Genomic DNA, 17,982 nt, shown 5'->3' on the forward strand with positions numbered 1-17,982 from the left:
CGCGCTGCTATATCGCCACTGAACTCGGGCCCATTGTGTGTTAAAACTAACACAACAGACATTGATCAAATTCACATTAACTTCAATGTGATGCGCTGCCACTCTTCACACTAGATAAAGCAATTTTGTGATATTACAAACCACTCAAGACATATGTATCTCATAAAATTCTTTACTTTTCTTAATTAAATAAATAAATAAATAAAATACATACAGCATACATTAAATCCTCTGAGTTTAATTTAAATACAGAGTAGCTCCCCAAGGATATCACATCAGCATGGACTGCAAGGACTTGCGTACAGATGCCATCTCCTGTTGTTGCTGTTTATCACATCACATCACATCACACACACACACACACACACACGAATGGAAACGGTCTTCACTCTACATTTTTTCTTTTACTTCTGTATGTATTTAAGTTATTTAAGTCAGTCATTGATCCTAGTGATCCTTGTTGGCTCAAGACACTGGAGTATGGTCAGTTTGAGGTCAGAGTAAAATATGTTGACATGTTGCTACTCACAGTGACTATGAGCATATTCTTCTGGTAGGCGGACATCTCCTGGCGTAAATCAGCCAGGAGGGCTCCCTGCTCCTCATTGTGTGTTTTCTCCACTTCTTGCAGACTCTACCACCATGAACAACAAAAGCTGTTCAGTCAGTTACATTGACTGACCATGTCGTACTGTATGAACATGGTATAGCCTAAAGTCTCTGTGTATAGCCGGTATTTAGCTACATAGTAATTCCTGCATATTCACCCTCTTATTTCCTCGACTAGATACTAGTGCTTGTTAAAACACTACTATTGAACGCATCATTAAGGCTGACACCTGTTCTAACATGGTCTTTCAGTTATTCAGTGTTGGATTTAATCTACAATTACAAAATGTAATTTCGAGGAAATTACCAGTGCATGAAAATGCAAAACATAGGCCTACTGTATATTAACATAAAATTCAAAACAAACTTTTATTTGTACACAGTTGTGGGCAGAGGAAACAGTTGGCAGGAGTCATATTTGATAACAACTGACAGTTGAAATGGCTGAACAGTTAGTTGAGTAGTTTAAATAGTTAAATTATTTAATTGGGGTCATTCCACGGCAATTCAACCAGGGCCTACGCACTTAGGTCTTAAAAAAATTCTGAAACAATTACGGGGGTCAATTTTGTTCAGCCTCTTTTTTTTGTCAAAGTTCGCAAGCCCACAACAACTAAACAATGTAGGAGGCTCAAATTTTGCGTGGGCCCTGGTTGAATTGACGTGGAATGACCCATAGTGAATTATTGTAGTGAGGACATTTATTTTAAAACAGTTGTAGGCAGAGGAAATAGTGGAACAGGATCTGTAGTCTTAAGAGAGCCAGATTGTATGCCTAAAGCCTGAGACAGAGTAGAGTTTAAACGTTAAAATGTAGATAGTGTAATGGATGTTGATAGACAGAAAGTTGAATGGATGTTGGTAGGCAGATTGTTTAATGGATGTTGATGGGATAGTTTAATGGGTGGATGAGTGAATGGTTTGAAGAGGATGAATGGATAGAAAGTTGGATGGAATGTGCCTTATATCCTTGTACACAGAATATACTGGAGATACACAGAAGGAGTTGGCCTAGTTGAGCAGAAAGCAGTTGATACAGGTGCAATCAATTTAACTGGCTTTTTGATTGGGCCTAGTTGAGCAGCTGGAAGTTGATACAGGTGCAAATCAAGTTAATTAGCCCATTGTGATGTCATAGTGCCAAAAAAAAAAAATAAAGCTTGTTTTTATTAATCTCAAAAAGTATAACGTTTACAAAAGTTTTTATGTTAAACGGTTGAAGCTGAATTAGACGCAGATATTTGGTGAGAAGAATAATAATAACTAGAAAAGCATTTCCTGAAGGAAATACAGTGCATGAAAATGCAAAAAATGTGATGTAAAATATCATACAGAGTAAAAACAAACTATATTGGTCGCTAGGTAGATGAGGTTTAACTCATTGAATGCCAAGCTGTTTTCGGGAGCTTTGCCAGCAATCTAGACCATTGTTGATGATTTTTATACAGCCACAGCATATTCTGTGTTATAGCTATGAACACATACAATGGCTCGATTAAAAGGTGAGACTTTAAGCTCTCGGTGGGTGCAAACAGTGTATTTCTACACGCCTGAGAAATCCCAAGCTAAACAGTGGCTAGTTTTCATCAAAAGGCATAAAAAAAAAAAAAAAACAATTCTTGGGTTCCGGTTTCCGACCCTGTCAATTTATTACCAAATTTATTTTATGAGGCTAAATACATTAAATAAATCCACAAATAAAAGGCTAACTATAATTAATTTTGTCCAAACACCTTTACAAAGTAGCCTATTTTGTTCACAAAGTAAACTTACCAAGGCACCAAATTTGTCCAAACACCGTAGTTTGACCAATCCGTTTGAAATTTCACCTACCACAAAGGTCCCTTTGCGAGACTATTGAGCCAGATGGCACACTTACTTGCACCTTCTGCATATGACACCAAAGACTGCCCTAACGTGTTCGTTCCTCTACAGTTTTGATGACAATAAATTGAAGGCTAACGTTAATGATCTGCTTACTTGCATCTCTCAACCTGGTGTTGCTAACCTACCTAGGCTGTGAAAGTAAGTTAATTAAGGCCTACTTGGTTTACTGACATTTGAGTAGGCTATGCAACCCATTGGCAAACGTTTACCTGGATATGTCCTTTTAGCTTATGTCATGTTTGCTAGCTTGTGGGCTTAGTTTGAGTAGTGGTACCAAAATCATAGAAATTAATAAAATTGCAAGACATTTACCTCTTCTATGATCCAAGAATGATTTCATTCAACTGGAATCCATGCATTTCCACTGAATTATTTTTGGAATCTGATCCCTTATCATACCTGTTCATTCTTACTCGTTGCTCGACTTATCGTGACTAAATTCAAGATGGCTGCAAACGCTAAACTTCGTGAAGATACTGTCTGTATAAATAGTCTTGTAAGTAAACTACCAGTGCTTTTTCAAAGTTCTCAATGTCTCGTTTTAATTAATGTCAGGGCCCTCGGAAGTCTACCAATGAAGTGTGGAGATACATTGAGCCTCGTAAATGGGTGTAAAACAGTGATTTATTTGCATGGCTAGCCCGATGCCGAAGCACCACTATTGAAAAAGCTGTTGGTAGCATCGGCTAACTAGCGCCAGATTTTGGAGTGCAGGGGACAAGCCGAGATGGGCTATGAGACATACGTTCACACTCGGTATCATGTTTCAATACACTTTAGGTCAATATCACACCGGAATTCTCCTTTAAAATGGTGATTTTCTCCTCTTCTGGCGTATCGTGACTGAAGAACCATGCCAACTTTGGATGCGGTTATCTTAGCGATACTTTTTGCAATACCCTCGATATACATATCGTTGGAAAGCTTAGTTTATGGCCGTTCATATGAGCACAATAAATTAATTTTGTAAATTTTACCAAAGCAACTGGTTTCGCCTTGCAGGGTCACATATTTCATCAGCACCTTGCATTTTGAGCATTGCACATAACCTGTAGAATTTCCATCAGAATCCAGCACCACTCCAAACACTTTCCAGACCTCTGATTTTCCCACTCCTGTAGTAGCGATGGTGAATTCACCTGCGGCAAGTTTAGCCTACTTTTCAACAACTCCATCTTCTTCTCCAGGCTAAAGGCGTGCACGCAGCAGCAGGTCTGCCCCCGCCCCTCTCCATGATGCACGTTGCACGCAGCAGCAAACTTTCTTTACGGTGAACAGCTGCGATGATTAATAGGCTAAATGTTTGTTTTTTTTCGCTGAGCAGAAAAGATTAAGCCCAAGGTGAGGGTTAATAGTTGGAATGACTGAACTAGGTAGATGAGGTTTAATATAGTTGGAATGACTAAACAGTTAAATAGGTGGATAGTTTAAAAGGTTAAATTATTTGCTAGGTAGGTGAGGTTTAATATAGTTGGAATGACTGAACAGTTAAATAGGTGGATAGTTTAAATGGTTAAATTATGTTGTGGACAGAGGAAACAGTTGAACAGGATGTGTAGAGAATGAACCTGAGAAACTGATAGGGTGCAGGTGGCCTGGCCACCTGGCCTAGGATTCTAATTGCTTAACGGCCCGATTGTGAGGTAATCAGCCCAATGTTAAGTCTATGGGGAAATTTTGAGTAGTTTTTAATGGATAGTTTAAAAAGTTACAAAGATGAAAAATACAAAGCCCAGATGTCCTAAGTAAGACCTACGTAACATAGTTTGAATGAAGTTTCTACGTGAAGAAGAAGAAGAAGAAGAAGAAGGCACTGTAATTATATTCAACTGAACCAAATGGTTAAAACTTCTATCCTGTTTTGACAATGACAATAGGCGGTCACAAATGTGGCTCACACATTGAGAGCCAATGTCTCAACAGAACAGTTGTCTAACAAAAGACACAAAAACAGAGAAGGCAACTGCAGACTACAATCAACGTATAGACATAATGTGGCACAACCCTCAAAACTGCCATAACCCACATTGTGTGCCGTTAATTACCTGTATATACTGATCCATCAGCTGCTTTAGTGTCTTCAATCTCTGTCCTTGTGCTGCTCTCATGTGCTGAAACATTTTCTGCTGATGCTGGAACATGTTCTGATAGGGACAATTACATGGTCAGATTCCTTACCACTCATATGCTTAGAAGGTAGCGAAAGCCATCAATGGAGAGCCACTTCACCTACCACAAGTTTCTCATCCATTTCTTTTGACTTTTGCACATCAGTCTTCCATTGCTGAAACACAGCATTGAACTGGCAGGTGTAGTCTTGTGTCAGCTGACCCCTTGAAAACAGCAGTCAGAATTATTATTTGTTTTACTTGTTACTGACTGAGTGAACTGTTGTTATAAAATATTTCAAAATCGTTATGTGAAAGCCACCTGTTAAACCACATATTAAAATCTCACATGTGGACAAGCAATCTGACCTGTCTCTCTGCTGGTTCTGCCACAATTGCACCATCTTCTGGTTGCTGGTTTTTATTGAAGAACTGGTGAAGGTATGAAGTTGTTTCTTCTTAGCCAGGAAGGCTTGGTTTACATTAGCTGTCAAAAACATAATATTGTAATCTAGCAAAAAAAATTAACAAGTGTAGATAAGGGACATTACTCAATGACGAATTTAACTACTTGAGTTTTCTTATGTACCTCCAAACTGGTCTATCATGGTCCTGAAGTTCTCCCTGTCAGTGGTTTTAGTAGACAGAATTAGGCTATACAAAACAGTGCATTGACATGTAATGGAATCAAATACAAATACATTTATACAGACAGTCCTTACCCTGGCAAAACATCTTCATTTGACATCAACTGTCTATTCCTTTTGCTTACTGCTGTGGTGTCATCTGGATAATGAAATCAAACAAAATGTTACTTGAATGTGTTTACGTTTAACTTCACTTATGTTAGGTTTTCATAGTGCCACTGTTCATCTACGTACTCTGGTTGTATGCCTAAAGATATTGCAAATGATAAATATTGTGACATACATGTGCAGTGACAGTTTTCAGACCCTTTTGAGTTTCACACATGTTGTGATGTGCTGGGCACTCCCAATGCTTCAGAAACGTTCTCGTACACATCCCCAGATCTGTTTAATGCTACCTGTACTTCAGAAGACTTTGTCAAGATTTGGGAAAGATTATTGAAAGATTGGAGTTTTTTAGCTAATGCATTCAAGCTTTACAAAATACTACAATCTTTCAAGAATGTGACTTTACTAATTATGTCTAATTCGAGCACAGGTGGAATTCAATCAAGTTGTAGGTCTAGTCTCAAGAACCAATGAAGTAGAATGTGCAGTAGATTTCAGTCCTCTTCGCCAAACAAAACATTCAAAAACCTGTTTTTGCCTTTGCTGTTTTGTTTTTTGCGGTCATTGAGGTGAGATGGATAAACATGAATTGAATAAATGTTACACATTAATTGTGGAAAGGGTCACTTGTTTTGATATCTTCTGTAGGCTAAACTTACCATTTTCTTCCAAGTGAGATCTCTTCGAAGCCATAGCAGAATTTCCTCTATGCTTAACGCTCCTAACTCGTGTATAAAATCAGGACAAAATAGTCAAGAGATCCTCAATGGTTTCCTATAGAATTTGAAAATGTAACAAATGTTAATTAAAATCACAGACAAAATGATAGTTGGTTATATTTCAAGATATGATGTTTTAATCTTAACACCATAGTGCTAGACTGTAAGGTTAACACCCGATGTTGAAGTGCCAAGCAGCAAGGTGGGATAGAGAATATGGCTAACGTTAACATTAGCTAGCTATAACAGCTCATTAAGGATGACATTTAACAGAAACATTACTTCTCTTCAGCATGATACAAGCTGCACGTACTTATTCAGTTAATTACCGCAAGTGTGTAGGACCACAGGAAAACACCAATCACAAGAAAATGTGTTCAACTTAAAATGAACGTTGGTAAAATTAAGTTACTCTCCCTGCCTCCTTAAAACCAAAGATTCTAGGGCGAGCTCTAAATAAGAAAAACGTGCACTGCACGCGACAAACTCTGACATTTTCGAGGCTTTTCCTCGACGAAAGATTGATTCGCTCCGCTTCAACTCTTCTGTCCTCTCGAGCAGATAGCACGAGCTGCTTTGGATGCTGTGCACTTGAGTCTCTCTTCTTGGCCAGGTGCATGCAACTCTGAAATTGCTGTACAACTGTCTGCTACCCATCAGGCAGGCAAAACATTTCGGCTCTGAACATCTTGATATAATACGCCATCTCGTGGATGGTCTCTGGAACCTCTCCTTAAATCTTTTTTTCTCCCACCGACTCAGAAGTCCAAGTCATATGCATGCATGTCAACTATTGCAAGTTTTCTATTTGAATGTATTATTATTACGTCATTCTCATTACTTATTTTTTTACGATAGCGAAATATTCTTAGGATGATGACGGACGACGGATCCTCCAACATGCAAGCCTAATTTACAGCAAAGATTAATGTCCATGTTTTTCAAATCATGGCTTGATTTTTAAACAGGGGTTTCAATTACAATGATTCACGAACGTCAGAGAGTTATAATAATTCTAAAAATCATGATAAACCTAAAACATGGATAGGGGCCTACTGCTGCTACTGTTACTGTTGTGATCCGGGTACTCTCTTACGAGAAGAAAAAAACAGGAAGTACAATCAGTGTCGGCATATGTTGTGAGACAGACCTTGTGTCATGTACTTTTAATTATTGGAAACGACAATCTGACAATCTGTTTAAGATTATACTGGTCGTCTTTTTGCAAATATACTCTCATGTCGAGATATAAATAAACGTCGTCTATCCTTAAAATGACGTGACACCACTAGGAAGGAAACTTTGAGAGGTAAGCTACTTCTCTTTTAGCTATGCTGCTAATTTAGCAGATGCTAAATTATCTGAATGTTTACTAGTCACGTTAATGCATCGTTACATTCGTCGGTCTGTTTAACTTTATGTTGTTTTCACTTTGACACAAATACGCTATTGTCAGCTTGGAGATGTAACGTGGATTTTGGCTAATAGAATGGCGCCAGCATGATGCCAGAATTGTGCATAAAACACGAGGTAACCTAATCTGACAGCTATTTAAACATTCGCCCATTTACAGTTATTCTCTCCAATGAAACGGCATGTTTAGAGAACCCCTTGAAATATATTACATATTCCGTGGTACCTGCAACCACATTAGGCCTACTCAATATCTCTGCAACCACATTAGGCCTACTCATTTTCACTTTCTTGAGAAACAGGAACTATACTCTCGTGAGTCATATGTCCTCAGAAGAGAGTTATACACAAATGCAAACTAGAACTAGAACTGCACGTAGCACTGTCTACAACAATCCCTAATCCTGAGCCCATATAATCTCATGTGTTGTAGTTTTCAATATTATCTCTCTCTTACAGTCTTTCAGCAGGTTACAGCCGCATCAAAACCCAGCAATGTGGTGGTTTCAGCAGGGCATGTGCATATTACCTGTGGCTCTAGTGATTTGGACTGCTGCCACTTTTGCCTTCGCCTACATCACTGCTGTGTTGCTGAAGCATGTTGACCCTCTTGTGCCATATATAAGGTAAGAGGACTGAAAAGATATCTGCTTAGTTGATGTATCATGTGTTGTGTAGTGATAACACAATGATGTTAGTGTTGATAATGTCATTGATCCATGCAATGACTGATGTAATACACATAGTAAAATCCATGCAAATGTTTCATGTGGAAACTGAATGATATTAGGTTGTTGAATGTCAAAGCGAAGCAAAAAGGTGCTTGTAGATATTTGATGGCAAATTGACATTCCTATGCACAGACCAAGATGCTTCATTTTTTTTTTTTCAGTACCATGATGAGTTTTTTTTAAAAAAAAAATTATGTTTATTTGTATTTTTTATTTTTATCTTTATGTTACGTTTGAAGCGATACTGGGTCTGAAGCTCCTGAAAGATGTGTGTTTGGGATCATGCTCAACATCTCTGCATTACTTGGTAAAGTACAGTAGCTATCTTTTTTCTCTGTCTGTATGATAATACATCTATCATTTTCTGTTTTTGTTGTGGCTGCTAATACATTCCTGTCAACTTACTGCCATTGCTAACTATATACATAAAATCTCCTGGCCACCAAAACACTGTATGGTCTCCTTTTGGAAGGTGTGATGGTGAATATTTGTTACAAAAAAAAATACTAATCTTCTTCAGATCTCTCACACTGCGTGTCATGGTTTTATAATACTACAGGTATCTCCACCACTTACGTGCGGTATAAACAGGTCCAGGCGCTAACAGACCAGGCAGAGACCAGAGTGCATCAGCTGAACCTGCTGGGTATCATTCTTGGCTGGACCAGCTCCCTAGGAATGTGTGTTGTAGGAAACTTTCAGGTAGGACGACGTTCACTGAATCATGTGACTTGGGACCAGTGATGCCAGTAACGCGTTAGTCTATTTTGACCACTTTTTTCGGTAACGAGTAATCTAATGCGCTACTATTTACAAACCCGTAATCAGATTAAAGTTACTTATGTAAGTCACTGTGCGTTATTATTTTTGTCATTTTCCTTAGTAAAAAGATATATTATTTGCTTTCTTCTTGTCTCGGGGATTAACGTCATGTAGGTGCTACCTAGCCTAGAAGTAGAGTGATAAGGATAGACTGTGCAATGCTCAAGTTGGCTGTATGCTGTTAACGCTGGTTTTGAATAAAGCAAGTAAAGCAAGTAAGTCGTGCTATTCTACTACACAACATATTGGCGACGAGGATGACGACCTTGCACTTAAGCCAGCCTGTGCCGTTTCTACAAAACGTTGGTGAACCGCCGATACCTTTCAAGGCATGGATTATACGTTTGAAAACTTTCTTCTGGCTATGTCTGATGAGGACTTGCCTGCAGCCAGAAAGCTGTTGTTGTTGATTCACTGTTTGGGCACGGAGGGCCAAAGAGTCTTTTACACACTTCCAGTTGCAAACGAGTCATACGAAGAGGCTTTAAAGGCTATTCAGGATTTCTTTTCACCAAAAGTAAACGTCGTGGCTGAACGTTACCGCTTCAGACAACGAGGTCAGCGCACGGGCGAAACTACAGACCAGTTCGTGGCTGCTTTGAGGGAGCTAGTTGCAACATGTCAGTTTGGAGCAATAGAAGAGGAAATGTTACGGGACCAGATTGTCGAAAAGACAAATTCAACGCGCATCAGGGAGCGTTTGCTTCTAGAGGTACCATTGACTCTATCTAAAGCTTTAACAATAGCACGCCAGATTGAGACGGCTGTAACAGAGGCTAAAGCTATGTGCACAGAAAGTACCGATGGCCCGGTACATGCAGTTCAAGTCGAAGGCTCACAGCAGCATGGCAAGTTCAGGAAGGGAAAAAGTCAACCACCTCCGTCTTTTCAAAAAGTACAAGGAAAAACATGCTACAGGTGTGGTTCTGCTCAACACACAGCTAATTTCCAGGGGTGTCCTGCTAAAGAAGCACTTTGCAATGCCTGCAAAAAGAAAGGACATTTTGCAAAAGTATGCAGGGGTAGCCAACAGGTTCAGGAGATCGCTGTGCCTGAGGTAACCATTTTGAATGTGAGTGTTGGAAATGCTTGCAATATCATGTGCACCGTTAAAGTGAGTGCACAAGGGATGGAGAGCCAGGACATTGATTTAATGCTAGATACAGGCTCAGCAGTGTCTATCTTACCAGAGACTGTACACAAAGCTCTTCACTATAGCTGTACTTGAAAAGCCTGCCTACAGACTTAAAGACTATGGGGGTAATGATATCTCTGTGCTGGGTTGCCTGAAAGCGACTGTGACTTTTGGTGGCAGTAGTACTGTCTCAGACCTCTACATTGCAAAACGCGGGTCTGCAGTGCTAGGCAGGGATTTGTTTTCTGCATTACAAATGCAAGTGATAGATGGCCAAGTTACAACGAAGCTGTCTACAGCCACTGTCCAGAACGTTAAGTGGAACACACTGGGATGTGCTAAGGGCTTTACACACCTGGTTAAAAAGCACGGCCAGGGGATCACACCAGTTCACCAGAAACTGCGTGAGGTTGCCTTTTGCTGTTAGGAGAAGCAGTGTCTGAGGAGTTGAAAAAACTGGTGGAGCAGGATGTCATAGAGCTTGTAGATTCTTCAGAGTGGATCTCACCCATAGTTGTCACCACAAAGAAAGGGGGCAGAGGACTGAGGCTCTGTGTTGATTTGCGAGAGCCTAACAAGGCTATAGTGGTGGATGGCTTTCCACTGCCGCACATGGAAGAAATGTTTACAGAGCTGAGAGGATCGACACTGTTTTCTACATTAGATCTTCAGAGTGCTTATCACCAGGTGCCTCTTCACAAAGACAGCCGCGGTTTGACAACATTCATCACCCATGATGGCCTGTTTCGATCTGCTGGTGCCATAATGGACTGGCATCGGGCCCAGCTGCTTCCAGCGGATGATGTCATCGATCCTGAAAGACCTACAAGGGGTCCAGTGCTACTTAGATGACATCATAATAGCAGGACCAACAGCTGAGGTACATGACAAAAGGCTGACTGTGGTGCTCCAGCGCATCAAGGAAGCTGGACTAATGCTGAATCTGTCAAAATGCAATATAAGACAAAAAGAACTCTCTTTCCTGGGCCATACAGTGTCAGAAAATGGCCTTCAGCCAGATGCCACACATGTGACAGCTGTCACTCAAGCACCACCACCTACAGACCTTCCCAAACTGCGCTCATTCCTGGGGCTCACATCCTGGTACTCAAAGTTCATACCAGGCTACGCAGCTGTTGTTGAGCCTCTCCGAGCACTTCTCCGTGGCTCTGAGTCATTCACATGGACACCTGAGGCTCAGAAGAGTTTTGACACTGTGAAAGAACTCATAGTGAATAGCCCTGCACTTTCCCTGTTTAACCCAGAACTACCTACAGTTGTCACTACAGACGCCTCTGATTATGGCCTTGGCGCGGTACTTACCCAGATGCACCCAGATGGATCAGAGAAAACTGTGGCCTTTCATCACGCACACTCACCCAGGCAGAAAGGAAATACTCCACGGTAGAAAAAGAAGCTTTGGGGTGTGTGTGGGCAACTGAAAAGTGGAGAACGTACTTATGGGGAAGACATTTCACATTACGTACCGACCACAGTCCTTTGACTACACTGCTTGCATCTAAAGGTCAAGGTAGAGCAGGCATGCGGATCGCCAGGTGGTCGTCTAGACTGCTTTCATTCACATACGACCTCCAGTACAAGCCAGGACGGGAGAACGTAACAGCAGACTGTCTATCCAGGCTTCCACTCCCTCACTCAGAGCCTAGTTTAGAGGAAGATATAGAAGTTGCACTTACCTCTACACTGACAGCTGTTACCGATGCTGAGTTTAAGGCTGCGTGCACCTCATGTCCTGTTCAAACACAGTTGCGTGGACTTCTTACCTCAACATGGCCTGCTTCAGCAAAACACCTCACTCCAGCCCTGCAGCCATTCTTCAAACTTCGACTTAACTCTCCCTACAGGGTGATTGTGTGGTATGCGGGCCCACACAGACTTCGTGGTGCCAGACAGTCTTCAGTCGAAATTCATCTCCCTGGCCCACGACACACACCAAGGCATAGTGAGGACAAAGCAAAGACTCAGAGAAGCATACTGGTGGCCTGGCATGGATGCTCAGGTAGAGACTGCTATCAAATCATGCATCATGTGCCAGTCCCATGACAAGTCAGCGGTCACTCACACTCCTCCACTACAGCCTGTGCCATATCCTGATGGTGCCTGGGAGAAGGTGGCAATAGACATAGTGGGGCCTTTTGAAAGGGCACCCATAGATTGTCGCTTTGCAGTTACACTGATTGATTACCACAGCAAGTGGCCTGAAGTGGCTTTTCTTTCCCATGCCACCTCTCAGACTGTCATCCAGTTCTTGTCATCGGTTTTCAGCAGGGAAGGCGACCCCAAAGAGCTGATTTCGGATAATGGATCTCAATTTGTGTCACTGGAGTTCGAGACGTTCCTCCAGGACAGGGGGATTGTACACAGGAAATCATCGGTCTACTATCCTAGAGCAAACGGTGAGATTGAACGCTTCAATCGAAGCCTGAAAGACACCCTGCAGACTGCGCTGCTCGAAGGACAACCATGGAAAGAGTTCACACGTGAGTTCATCCATGTTTATAGGGCTACGCCGCACTCCACCACCCAGTGCTCACCTGCGGAACTGTTGCATGGTCGACCCATGCGCACCAGACTTCATGTGGCGGGACGTCCACTTCCACAAAACCACTCACCATCTCTACAGCAAGTTGCATCCAAGGTGGGAGAAAACCAGAGGAAAAGCAAAGCTTACACTGATCACAAACGGGGGGCCAAAGGCGTGTCCTTCCAGTGTGGGTCATATGTCTGGGTGAGAAAACCTTCCTAAGACACACTGCAAGTTCTCAAAGCCACTTAGAGTGATGGAAAAGAGGGGACAGTACACTTACCTACTCTCTGATGGACGTTGTTGGAATGCTTCGTACCTGGCACCGGTTTCCCTTCAAATGGAAGAAGGTGAGGGCGAGCTGTTACCTCTGAACTTTGAACACACTCCAGCTACACCACAACCTGATGTAGCTACACCGCCTGCCAGACCGGTCAGGTGCAGAAGAGCTCCAGAGTGGACTAAGGATTTTGTGCTGAGTCCATAAAAATGAATTACTAGTAGAGTAAGGGATAAATCATACAAAGGTTAAGTCTTCATTTTGACTGTAAGGGTTTTACATGATCAGTTCACATTTTAAAAAAATGCTCCTCATATCTTTAATTACAAGTGTATATTATATACTTAATGGGTTGATATACTGTATGGTTCCAAGGTGAATAGACCTACACTGTTAAATACTATTGATGTACTATGTGTTCTCTTATTAAGGGGGATATGTGAGATATGTGATACTCATCCATGCCACTAGGTGGAGTCATGTATTGGTTAATAAGGATATGCTACCTAGCCTAGAAGTAGAGTGATAAGGATAGACTGTGCAATGCTCAAGTTGGCTGTATGCTGTTAACGCTGGTTTTAAATAAAGCAAGTAAGTCGTGCTATTCTACTACACAACAGTAGGCTATGCCAACCTTTTCAGCATGAGGACAACTCACGTGTAAAACCACGCAGCGACACAACCGAAAACAATGGAGGGAGGAGAGAGATGCACATTTTATCTATACAGTCATTATTTTGAGTTTGTGTCAGCTAAACATGACAACATTAAGGTACATTGTACATTCTGTGCTGGCGACAAAGTGCTGTCTAGCTAGACATCCCAAGTCTCCCGAAGTTTTGGGAGCCTCCCACATATTGATGTCCTGGCGCCATAAAATTACCTACATAAAATCTCCGGAACCCGAACAAGAGCACGCAAAACCAGACCGACTTCAAATCGCGTGTGCATCTGAGTTAAACGCGCACACAACGGAGAGGGAGGAGAGAGAGAGGAGTGGTGCATGTGTGCCTGCAAGCGCATCCAAGACAGAGAGCATGGTCTGTTTTGCTAAATCAACCAATCAGTTTTCAGTGTAGGTGGGCTTAGCTTATATCTTTTTTCTCCCGAACTAATCAGTTCAGTTAGTGTATCTAGGAACAGGAGCGTCATGGCAGAGTCAGTGCCCCTTAAAAAGTAACATTTAAGACCCATTTCACATCAGACTACAAAAAGTGTACCCAATTGTCTCATAAGAGTAAAACATAATGATAGTCTTACACACTGCACTGTTTGTAACACGCTCACGGCGGGTTAAATGATTGCAAAAGACTTGTTGAGGTGAGTTTAATAAGTGTAATTTCATTTGCATATTACTCAGGCTTATACTAGATGGCTAGTTGCCAAGGCTACATGAAAAGGCCAAACTACAAAATCTACATATTTTACTTATTAATTTATATCAATGGGCCTTCCTTATTTGGTGTACTGACTAGACATTATTGAACAAACATCTGAATTTCAGTATCTAAGTAGGTTAGGTTGGGATGTCTGCTATACATTGTTGGCATTACTGTTAAAATGCACTTCCAGTATAGTGAGTATTGGCAAAACCGGTTATCATTTTTATGTTGAGGCGGTGGGGATGTTGTCGGCAGCTGCTGAAAGTAACTAATAAAGTAACTTGTAATCTAACTTAGTTACTTTTAAAATCAAGTAATCAGTAAAGTAACTAAGTTACTTTTTAAAGTAGTAATCAGTAATCGGTAATCAGATTACTTTTTCAAGGTAACTGTGGCAACACTGCTTGGGACTATTATTTTCCCCTCACTTCTGCATCCTCATGGTCTGTCTCTTTCCAGAAAACCACCATCTTTTCCATACACATAGTTGGGGCGGTGCTGACCTTTGGTGTTGGAGCTTTGTACATCATGGTGCAGGCTGGCGTGTCCTATCGGATGCAGCCGCATGTTCACAGCAAAAGCGTGTTCTGGGTGCGTCTCAGTGTTGCAGCCTGGAGCACCGCCAGCAGCATCAGCAGTATCCTTCCCAAAAACCTTTAACTTTTAACCGTTAAGTATTCCATGGGGAGAATTAAGTATCTTTCTATCTATCCATCCATCTATCTATCTATTCATCTGTCTGTCTGTTTGTCTGCCTATTGATCTGATTAAATCTAACTGTTTACTAATTACTCCACAGCAGAATCCATTTGATAAATCAGTCTAGATGCTGGAATACTCACAATTGTATACAACATTAGAGAATGCCAGTTGTCCAGGATAAGATTAGTGGCAAAGGACAATCTTTCACATATCTTTTGAAATGGTGAAGTCTGAATGCAGAGACTGTTTTCACTTCCTCGTCTACAGGATGCTAATTTTGCTCCAACCTTTATGGTCTATCTACATTTTAGTTCCACATGTTATTTCAGTGGTTTTCTCCACAAAGACTGTAGTCTGTCTGCCACAGAGTGCTCCTTAACCTGGTGCCTCCTCAGTGTTTGTGTCATCCATGATCATGTACAGCAGCTTGCCTGGGGTGGACTTGTCAAAGAAACTACACTGGATCCCAGGAGAAACGGTAAGGTTTAAGTAGTACAAGTTTGCACGTGGAGTGTGACTCAAAGAGAGAGACTCAAAACTTTTTACCTTCATGAATAGAGGAAGTTCAGAAAAACCTATTCACAGTTTCATATCCATTTTAAGACTGGTTGACCAATGTGTGTGCCAATACAATGAACAAAGGTATACCTTGAGCTGGATAAAACCTGTACAATGTCTTTATTTTAAGAATATTTAGGAAGGTATATTGTACTTGGTTTTAGAAAGATTATTTCTTAACTTCTGCACAAGTCCATTATTTTACTCGAGTACATGAGTGATTGATGGAATGGCATAGATACTGGATCTGTCACCATAACAAATCCAAAGTGAAACTAGATGCTTTGAGTTTTCCTAATGCATATTGGAAGGTCTGACCAGGTTTTGTGTGGCAGGGCTACACCGCTCATCTTATCAGCACCATCTCTGAGTGGTCTCTGGCCTTCTCCTTTGTCTGCTTCTTCTTCACCTACATCAGGGACTTCCAGGTAAGAGCGTCATTCACCACCTTTCCTCCAAGTTTTCTCCCTCTCACGGTCATTCCCATTTCCCCTGCCCTCTATTCCGCAATATTGTATTTGCCCATGATCTGCTTCAGTTCATGTATTACCAAAAGTATGCATCAATGCCACACTTACCTTCTACCTAAAATTGAATTGTGATAGAAAATCAACCTGAGAGCAGAGGTGATGCTTCATGGTAGTCACCTGTATGAGTCATCGCACTACGGCGTCATTGGGCCTCTGAATCCAGGAGAAAACTCCTCCCTGCTTGCTGGCAGCATCTAGAGAAGAACAACACAACCTGAACCTTCTACCTGGCAACCGGACCGGAACTTATATATATGCTCCACAATGGAGTGTCCATGTTCAGAAGCTCTGAAGAGAGGTCCTGAGTTGGATGAAGTGACTTTGGTTAAAAATGGCCAGGTTTAATCTTTCTGCTGTGAGATTCGGTCTGACAGGGGAATCTGGCCTGCTTTCTGCTATTGCTTGAGCTGTAAGCTTATGAACTAAAAAAGCCCTGTTTCAGCCTCATAAGATCTCCACTCTCTTTGAGTTATATGAAGAGATCACTAACACCCAAATAACACCGAGATTATTTATAATATTATGACGTCATATGTCATGACAGAAAATGTTCAGATTATTCTGAGAAAAAGCATCAGACTCTGACATAAATTATGTCACACGTAAGAATGGGGAACTGATCATGCTTACGCAGTATTAATGCAAATTATGGATTATTTGTTTATAATTTTTGTCTTTGCTGGTACTTTCATACTTTAAAATCTGTTGATGAGCTGCAGGGGGCACTAAAGTCATACTGTTTAAGGACTGATAAGGACTGGAGTATACTGAGTATAAGGACTGGAGTCGCTGTGTTTACAAAGAGATCTGGAACATGATGAGTATCAGAAGAGGATATGTTGAAAGCAGCCTAATGCCTGAGGAGTAGGTCTAAGTAAACATGAAGTATTTAAAGTTGTTGCTTATGATCTCACTGCACACTGCCAGTTCACAATAATCTCACAAGACAAGTGTACCAACCTTCAACGGTTTCTCAAAACTAGGGACATTGTTTTGAGAATCTGTTACAGTCTAACATTTACAACTGCAAAACTGACATGACATTTCTGTCAAATACTGTACTCTGCTTAGATTTCGTACCACTTTCACATCCACCTGTCATTCATTTAAATAAGGGTGTGGCAAGTAGGTTTTGCTGCCAAAAAAATAAAGCCTCTGCACTTGCAACAATGAAGACATTGTGGAAAAATGGCGAGCCTGTTGCTATCAGTGCTCTGGTTGTTACCCCATTGCATTGACTGTTTTATACTTCTATGTAATCATATGCATTAAAACACTTAATATAAAAGAAGACATAGAAGACTGATAGGGATATCGGGGCTCACTTCCTGTGGAATTGTACCATCATTGTTGATGTAGAAGCAATTGAATTTGTTCAGGAAAGCCACTTACTGCACTTCCTAGTAAATACCAATAACAATAAGACATACGGCATGGTGGGTGTCAACCCATGATGTTCACTCAAATACTGCCATTTCAAAAGATCCATTCATATCAATAGTATATTTTGCTACTAGAAACTACTTTACAACTGTAGAATCAGTTGATTTGGAACGTAACCAGTGATCATATATTCTGTAAGTATACTGTGTACATTTCAGTTGTATTCATCTTTCCACATTTTTACAATAATAAAGGAAACAAACAAAAGCATTTACCGCTTGATTCCTCTGAATGGAGAATGGTTTACTCTTATCATATATCAAATATAATAATATATTAACCTACATCAGATGTATGAATGACAGTGAAGCATGACACATCAAATCAAGTCTTAGCAAGTATCATTTTATAAGAATAATACTC

The 17,982-nt window shown here is 40.9% G+C and overlaps 2 protein-coding genes across 6 annotated transcripts; one reads left to right on the plus strand and one right to left on the minus strand.

Annotated features, from left to right (window-relative positions):
- Positions 1–156: 156 nt before the first annotated feature.
- On the minus strand, positions 157–6,835 carry LOC125302329 (synaptonemal complex protein 3-like). Of its 4 annotated transcripts, none has more exons than XM_048255478.1 (9): positions 6,572–6,835; positions 6,019–6,133; positions 5,327–5,390; positions 5,194–5,228; positions 4,974–5,091; positions 4,730–4,829; positions 4,542–4,640; positions 530–634; positions 157–324 (listed from the first exon to the last, which is right to left on the minus strand). In XM_048255478.1, the coding sequence occupies exons 2-9, from the start codon at positions 6,050–6,052 to the stop codon at positions 271–273; spliced, it is 609 nt and encodes a 202-aa protein (XP_048111435.1). In that variant the 5' UTR covers positions 6,053–6,133; positions 6,572–6,835; the 3' UTR covers positions 157–270. The 4 variants fall into 4 exon arrangements, with proteins under 4 accessions (XP_048111435.1, XP_048111436.1, XP_048111434.1 ...); XM_048255479.1 differs by lacking the exon at positions 6,572–6,835 and adding an exon at positions 6,408–6,531; XM_048255477.1 differs by lacking the exon at positions 6,572–6,835 and adding an exon at positions 6,392–6,531.
- Positions 6,836–6,923: 88 nt separating this feature from the next.
- dram2b (DNA-damage regulated autophagy modulator 2b) lies at positions 6,924–17,829 on the plus strand. 2 transcript variants are annotated; one of them, XM_048255475.1, is made up of 9 exons: positions 6,924–7,387; positions 7,535–7,608; positions 7,951–8,117; positions 8,462–8,529; positions 8,782–8,924; positions 14,846–15,023; positions 15,484–15,566; positions 15,982–16,074; positions 16,252–17,829. In XM_048255475.1, the coding sequence occupies exons 2-9, from the start codon at positions 7,579–7,581 to the stop codon at positions 16,372–16,374; spliced, it is 885 nt and encodes a 294-aa protein (XP_048111432.1). In that variant the 5' UTR covers positions 6,924–7,387; positions 7,535–7,578; the 3' UTR covers positions 16,375–17,829. The 2 variants fall into 2 exon arrangements, with proteins under 2 accessions (XP_048111432.1, XP_048111433.1); XM_048255476.1 differs by lacking the exon at positions 7,535–7,608 and having other exon boundaries at positions 6,925–7,387.
- Positions 17,830–17,982: the final 153 nt, after the last annotated feature.

This window comes from Alosa alosa, chromosome 10 (genome assembly GCF_017589495.1).
Source record: "Alosa alosa isolate M-15738 ecotype Scorff River chromosome 10, AALO_Geno_1.1, whole genome shotgun sequence".
Taxonomy (NCBI): domain Eukaryota; kingdom Metazoa; phylum Chordata; class Actinopteri; order Clupeiformes; family Clupeidae; genus Alosa; species Alosa alosa.